Raw genomic sequence first — 8,008 nt, forward strand, 5'->3', positions numbered from 1 at the left:
TTTTTTTTTTTTTTTTTTTTTTTGCAGTTTTTGGCCATGTCTGGGTTTGAACCTGCCACCTCTGACATATGGGGCCAGTGCCTTACTCCTTTGAGCCACAGGTGCCGCCCTATTCACCTTCTTAATGACTGATCGAATTTTTACATACAAATTTAAGTTATGTAATCTGTTTTCATTCATTTGGAAGTTAGCCTTAACATTTCAAAAAATTGTTATGATTCCTTTTATTCTTAGCAGATATCCCAGTAAAGATATAAGGTCAAAATATTGCATTTCAAAATCATTCATAGTGATTATCTGTTATGTATTGTATGTAATGCAACCAACTTTTGTTGGCCCTTAACATTTTAATGTGTATAATTAACAAAATCTAAAATTAGTATCTCCACCTTCCCCCTAAACAAGAGAACTTTAACACTCTCTTGTCACATCCTCTCCTAATTTACATGTTAATTGTTTTGTATTTTAGGTCATTCTTGGTCTTAATCCCCAAATGAATTGTTACTGTTGTTATTATTATTGTAACACAATGTTTATTTAGATTTACCAATCCTTTTGAGCACTTTTGCTCCTTGCATCTCAAATCTTCCTTCTGAGTTCATTTTTTATCTTCCCCTAGAAGTTTTGCTAGGGAGGATCTATTGATAATACACTTACCCCTTTTTTCTCTTTATTAAATCATAACTGTGTACATTGATGCATTTGTGGGGTACAGTATACTGATTTGATATACAATGTGAAAAGCTTACATCAAACTGACTAACCCATCCATCACCCTGCTTACTTATTTGTTGTGATAAGACAATATCTAATGTGCATAATGCAATTAGTATATTGGTACATTTCAAAACTATTAAGAAAAGAGTATGACCTACCTCCTTTTAATCTAACAATGTCTTGACAGGCAGAGGGGAAATTCCTCAATCCTAGTGATAATTTGGCTGGATAAAACTCAAGTTGACAGCTGTTTTCAGTCAGCATTTTGAAGATATTACCCCCTACTATCTTCTGGCTTCTACTGTGGCTAATAAATCTGTTAGTCTAGTTGTTATTTCTTTTATCTCTAGCTTTTACTTTTCAGGTCTTCATATTATATTGTTGCTTTTGCATTTCGCTCTGATATGTCTAGATATTTTCTTTTTTATTTCAGAATATTATATGGGTACAGATATTTTGGCTATTTGAATTGCTTTTGCACAGTTTGAGTCAAATTTATAAGTGTGACCGCCACCAAGATAGTGTGCATGTACCCATTAAGTATGATTTTAGGTGTGGGTTAATTTTTAGCATAACATTTTCTGTACTACACAGGTAATGTAATTCTGAATCACCAACCTTCCTTAACTCCACTGAGGGAAGGCTAGTCATTATAAATTCTTACAGGAGGCTTTTCCTACTTTTTTCCCACTAAGAGCCAAGGGAAGACAGATATATTTTCTTGTTTTCCTTTGCCTATGAGTGGTCTTTTACTAGTTTATGCTTTTAGCTAGGATGTAGAGATTTGCCTTTTGAGAATCTTAGGTTTATGTGAGACTTTCAGTACCAATGCCTTACCTTGTGCATACCCAAACCCTAGTTTCCTGTTTCTGTAAGGTTTATTTTTAAACTCAAGCCTCTTGGTTACTATGATTGGCAAATGTCTCCCTCCAGTACACCTGTGGCTTCAATACTCACTTATCACTCTTTTAAAGTTTTCTTCATTTTGAAACTCTATATTCATAGAATTTCTTTTACTTTTTTTTTGAAAGGTCAGCAGTGTAATTAAGAAGACATTATGTAGTGGGGGATGTTATTATTATTATTTAGTCCACTATATTGATTGTCCTCATTTAGCAGATGAGAAACAGTGATCCTAGGAAGGGGAAAAGAGTTGCCTAAGGTCACACTGCTAGGTCAACATCTAAACTGGCATCAGAACCAAGTTTTTCTGATTCCTAGTTTAGATATTTCTGCTCTAGAAAGTATACCTCATCTCCCTTTCTTACCCAAGTATTTCTCTCATTGTTAGTCCTATGAGGATCTAGTTCAGCGTCTGGAACCAGTTATAATGGAGCTAGAACGGCAGGAGAATGTACTGGTGATCTGCCACCAGGCTGTCATGCGGTGCCTCCTGGCCTACTTTCTGGATAAAAGTTCAGGTACCACCCTCCTCTTTGTTTTTGGTGTGGGGAACTGACATGATTTGAGACTCTGATGTCAGAAAATGAGGATTTATATTTTAGTGCTTAATAGCAAAATATCTAAAATAAGGATGCCTGGGTTCAGATTCTTTCTCTGTCACATACTAGCTGTATTATCTTTGGCAAATTCAGTTACCTCTATGGCTTCAGTTTCCTAATCTTTAAAATGGGGATACAAATGATGAAGTTTAAATAGGTAACATACATAAAGGGCTTAGAACAGTTCATGATACATTACATGGGCTATCTAAGTGTTAGCGCTATTGTTAGTATCAGGATTATTCTGAGCTAACACTGTTAAAGCCAACCTTAACATTCTTCCTCAACTTGAAAAAGCCGAGTCAGTATTTTCCTGAAGCATGTTGCCCTCAGGTGACAGTGGGGCTTTTCACCTTGTCCTCTAATCCTGATTATAGGTTTCTGTCTTTGCTATTGGGATGATTTCTCCAAAATAGTGGTGCCTATGCTTTCAATTGTTCTCAAATGGTAATTTAGTTTTTAAAACATCTTAGACATTGCATTTGCAGAATACCTATACACTAACTACATAAGCTGAATTCCAAACAAGGACAGGGGCCTTACAAGAAACTGTTATATCATCTTCAGGTGTGAGAGTCCATTTCTAACGTTGATGCTAAAGTGTCAACATTTCAAGGATATTTTAAGGGTATCTAAGGACAATACAAAATAATACTTGGTCTCTACAATGTCCTTCAGTCTTAGATTTTTTTCTACAATTCTAGTTTCAAAATAAATAACACTTGTAATATGGAGTTGTCCAGAGTCAGAAAGGGAACTTGAGGATTTGATATTAGAGAAGTCATGTCCTTTGCCAGGTCCTCAATTTCCTCACTGAAAATAGGTGATGGGATGTGTGATGTAGAGGTCCTTACACTGCTAACTTTATGTATGTTCACATCTCTACTTTTGGGGGCAAACTTTTGAGACTGAAGCATACACTGTAACTCCAATTAGCCAGATGAAGTAATGGAGTGAAGTGAGGTGACTTGCTCAAGGTGATAAGGCTCAGAGTGTAGGGGTTAGGAGTTGATCGCAGGTGCATGCCAGAGGCCTACCCCTCTTAGATATTAATGGAATACATGGGGGACATGGGCACCTCCTGCTTTCTCCTCTTCCTACTTGCTTTCATGTACAGGTCACACCAGCTGCCCACAATTATCCTGGTAACTGAGTAGGAGACAGAAAGGTGGACAGATGTTCTTACCCCTAGGTAAATGATAGAACAAGGCCCAGAGAGATGATGTGACTTGTAATGCAGACCCATGAGTCTTAAGGATAGGGCACCCTCAGAGTATATCTAGTCCAATCCTGTTCTATGGGATGAGGACACTGAAGGCTGAAGAAAAAAAGAGTGAGCCATGGTCATTAGTTGAGGCAGTGTCAGAGTTGGGTCAGAGACCTGAAGCAAGTGGCTTCCCTTCTCTGCATCTTTTTCCTCATGGGTAGAAGGAGGGGATGCAGAACATCAGAGGATCATGGAGGATGTGGTGAAACAGGGCCCAGAATGCCCTTGGCCCAGGGCTTGACAATGATGTCTCAGGGGCTGGCTCTAGGTGGGTGGTGGCAGGTATCAAAGGCCTAGGATGAGCTTCAAGGTCAGGAAAGCCGCCGGTGGGAGGAGGGGTTGGTGATCCTGCTCCATGAAGGTATTTTGCTAAGTGAGAGGATATGAGGAGAGGTATGTGTAGGTAGGTAGGAGTGTGAGAGTGTCTGCAGGTGGCTGTGGCACCTCAGGACATAGCAAGTCCCTCATGGCAGGGAAAGTTAATAGTAGGGTTGCAGAGCATACATCTTGGCCTCAGAGAGTCAAGAGAGTCCTGGGTTTGAGTCCCTGCTCTGTCCCTTCCTGGCAGCATGACTTTGGCAAGTGACTTCCCTCTCAGAGCCTCACTTTCTTCACACAGGCCCATCATCCCTTCCTCTCAGGTTTGTCTGATAAATGGAAACAGAGGCCCCAACAAGGAACTGTACATGAACATTCAGCACAAATTAATGCGCCACATCAGTAACTGCAAAGAAGTGACTAAATGGATGCTTGTCCATTGCAAGTGTAGGAAGAGAGAGGGAGAGCAGGCTGCACTAAGGAGGAGTCTGGGAGCCCTACCCACCTGCACCACAGACTATGGTGCATAGCAGGGACTCACAGAACACTTGATGACATGGAGTGTGGGACTTTTTTGTGGGGATCTGCACAAAAGGCCCCAGGCTGGGGCAGGTAGAAGCTGGCCTTTGTGTCTTCTTCTTCCTGGGAGTGAAGAGATAGCTATCTCTGGGAGGCCCTCCGATAGGACCCACAGCCTGTTCACCTTCCACAAGTGCTCCTTCCTCCATTCCAGGCTAGCCTACCTGCTATCCTTTTCCCTGCCCAGTCTACTCTCAGCAGTGTATCTGCATGGTTGGGTAATGGGCCCCTGGTGAGGCCCAGTCTGGCAAGGGGTGTACCAGGGGGAGAGTCTAGCAGGCTCAAAGTTCTGGAAGGTGGTAGCCTGGCCATCTGTGTATCCCTGAGGTTTGTTTCCCACTCTTTTCCAGATGAGCTTCCCTATCTCAAGTGCCCTCTGCATACAGTGCTCAAACTTACTCCTGTCGCTCATGGTGAGTGTTCCCAAGGTTATCCTAGGAAAGGCACATGGGGATATGAGCATGCCCCCAGTGCCTGCCATTTTTCCAGCAGAGTCCTAGGGGAGATTCCCTGAGTGGATGGATGTTCTGGTAGAGGTGGGACTAGTGGTAGCAGAATAACAGGGAAAGAGTAGGGTGACTTCTAAATCCAAGGCCTGGCTTCAACTTTCTCTTTTCTGCCAGAGTAGTAAGCATACAGCACTAAGCTATACAGGGGGACTCCTCGAAGGGGACCAGAGGAAAACTGTAGGCTGGGCCCATATTGGAGAAAGAGCTCAAAGCCTACCCTGGTAAGTTTAGACTCTCTCTCAACACTAGTCATCTATGAAAGTTTCATGAACAGAGAAGGGAGCCAATTGCACTAATTTGTGGGTATAAACAGGGCAGAATGGCCTACTGAAGCCTGGAGTAAGGGATGGAACTAAGGGAGCTTCCACAGGCATTAGGCCTCCTTTCCAGCTCCAGGACACAGCAATGCACCTTCCTTTTTTCAGGTCCCTTAAAACTCCCTTGTGACTTTCCACACCCCGGGTATTACCTGTGACCACATTGTCCTCTAAATAAACTTTGCTGGGCATAGCCCCAGGACGCTTCCACCTCTTCAGCACCTAACAGAGTTTGGAGGATCAGCAGATCTACTATGTAGATCTCACAAACCACAAGAGCTAGGGGAGGCCACAGATACCTCCTTTCATCTCCATCCCTACTTATGAAATACAAATGGGCAACTGAAGCTCAGAGAACTAAGACTATTTGGAATATAGCAGGGAGGATTCTCATAGGCTACCTCTCAGGCCTGATATCTTCCTCACATATCACTAGCTGTCTAAATCCCCTCTGTACAGAGAAGTCCCAATCTGTGCACAGTAGAGAGCTGGGACTAAGTACTCATGGTGGGGGGAACAAAACCTCAGGTAAGACCTGTGCTTACCTTGAGGGCTGGTGGACAAATGATCAGTTGTTCTTTTCTGAGGCTGCAAAGTTGAGCCCATTTACCTGAATGTGGAGGCTGTGAACACACATCGGGAGAAGCCTGAGGTAAGTGGGGGGCTCTGTGGGGCAGGATAGCTGTGGATACAGTACATAGCAAAACCCTGTCTCCCCCACACAAAGGCTGCCCCAACCTCACAGAGCCTGAGTGTTTGCATCAACATATGGACTAACCAGACTCCAGAAATAGAGAACCAACAGCCCAGATCTGAGGCACCACAAGAACAACTCCTGATAGAAGGGCCTCAGGCTGAGATTCCCTCATGCCTGCCTTAGCAGAAGGTCAAGATCCAGTGGTGTCTGAGAGGGGAACCTGGCAGTGAGGACAGGAGGCAGGGGAGGGGTTGGAGCTCTACACTGCTGTCTTCCTATTGATCCTGGGCTCTCTTCTCAGAATGTAGACATCACCCGGGAACCTGAAGAAGCCCTGGACACTGTCCCTGCCCATTATTGAGATTTTTATAAGAAGTTAAACTGCTTGTGGCCTCATTGCCTTACATACTTAGGAACTGCCATCCTTGCTCTTCTACCCTGAGAAGACTCTGGCCTGGCCTCACTGGGATAGCCCTGTTTCCAGTGAAGAATTCCTCAGCAGCTCTAAAACAAGTCTTGATTTCTGGCCACAAACCAATGAACTGTTTAGCTCTGGATGAAGTCTTCCTTAATTTCACATTTCCTGATCAATAAAGACTGCCTACAGAAAGAGTAAGAGGTTGTGGTGAGATTTTTTTTTTTTTTTTTTTGAAACAGAGCCTCAAGCTGTCCCCCTGGGCAGAGTGCCGTGGCATTACAGCTCACAGCAACCTCCAACTCCTGGGCTCAAGCGAGTCTCCTGCCTCCGCCTCCCAAGTAGCTGGGACCACAGGCGCCCGCCACAACGCCTGGCTATTTTTTGGTTACAGCCGTCATTGTTGTTTGGCGGGTCCGGGCTGGGGATTCGAACCCGCCACCTTAGGTGTACGTGGCTGGCGCCTTAGCAGCTTGAGCCACAGGTGCCGAGCCTGTGGTGAAATTTTTAATGATGCTTTCAACATCCTGATTCTGATTATGACCAAGCTGTGGTGCTGTTGGCATGTGGGATGGGTAAACACTTCATGGAGGGAAAAGTTCTAGGGGAGCACCTCCAAAGATGGAGGAGGAGATAACTCCTTGTGAGTGTCTATGTGCCTTGTTCCATGGTGGTGGGCAGGTTGGCTAGAGGCACGGCACCTTCATCTTTACAATCAGAGAGCAATCTGCCAATTGGGCCAAGTGCTTCTCTCTTCTGTAACTCTTGCTGCCATCCTGAGTGATTCACAGTCTATGCGAATGACCTAAAAACACCATGCTGTCCCTGACTCTTGACCCACTCAACTCCAATGATCATCTCCCTTTTAGCCACCCACTTCATGAATGTTAGCATCCTCTCCCTGGTCTGACTTCCTAAATGTAAACATCCCACTGTCTGATCACTACTTATCCCCACCAATGTGTCATCTACAGAATCCCTAGAAGCATGCCTGAACATCATAGATATGCATGTAGTATTTCTTTTTTTAAATTTTTTATTAAATCATAACTGTGTACATTAATGCATTTATGGGGTACAATGGGCTAATTTGATACACAATGTGGATCAGCACTGTGGGGGTGGGGGGAGGGGCACTTACTTCAAACTTGTCAACATAACCAGCACCTCACTTATGTATTTGCTGTGGTAAAATATTTATATTCTTCTTCTTCTTTTTTTTTTTTTTTGAGACAGAGCCTCACTATGTGGCCCACAGTTCAGTGCCATGGTATCACAGCCAACTGTAACCACAAATTCTTGGGCTTAAGTGATTCTTTTGCCTCAGCCTCCCAAGTAGCTGGGACTACAGGTGCCTGCCACAATGCCTGGCTATTATACCCTACTCTTAATAGTTTTAAAATTTACCATTGCATTATGCACAATAGATGAGGTCCAACCAAATACCCTTCCTTCTCCCTGCCTCCCCCCTCACCTCCCCTCTCCCTCATCTTCCCTCTTTCTTTCCAAACTATAGTTTTGTTTTATCATTCATATGAAAGTGTAGATGATTACATACTGGTTTCATAATGGTATTGAGTACATTGGATACCTTATCCTCCATTCTTGAGACACTTTACTAAGAATAATATGTTCCAGCTCCATCCAGGTAAACATAAAAGATGTGAGGTCTCTGTCTTTTTTATGG

The 8,008-nt window shown here is 43.4% G+C and overlaps 1 protein-coding gene across 3 annotated transcripts in view; it reads left to right on the plus strand.

Moving 5' to 3' along the window:
* The window catches only part of PFKFB1 (6-phosphofructo-2-kinase/fructose-2,6-biphosphatase 1), a 38,087-nt gene extending 31,565 nt beyond the window's left edge, over nucleotides 1-6,522 (plus strand). For all 3 annotated transcript variants that reach the window (XM_023509073.1, XM_003803567.3, XM_023509074.1), the window contains exons 11-14: nucleotides 2,009-2,138; nucleotides 4,734-4,796; nucleotides 5,797-5,861; nucleotides 6,208-6,522. In XM_023509073.1, the coding sequence (XP_023364841.1) occupies nucleotides 2,009-2,138; nucleotides 4,734-4,796; nucleotides 5,797-5,861; nucleotides 6,208-6,267 (318 nt within the window). In that variant the 3' untranslated portion in view covers nucleotides 6,268-6,522. The remainder of the gene's footprint in view (nucleotides 1-2,008; nucleotides 2,139-4,733; nucleotides 4,797-5,796; nucleotides 5,862-6,207) is intronic.
* Nucleotides 6,523-8,008: the final 1,486 nt, after the last annotated feature.

This window comes from Otolemur garnettii, unplaced genomic scaffold (genome assembly GCF_000181295.1).
Source record: "Otolemur garnettii isolate 467f Iridium unplaced genomic scaffold, OtoGar3 scaffold00337, whole genome shotgun sequence".
Lineage (NCBI taxonomy): Eukaryota > Metazoa > Chordata > Mammalia > Primates > Galagidae > Otolemur > Otolemur garnettii.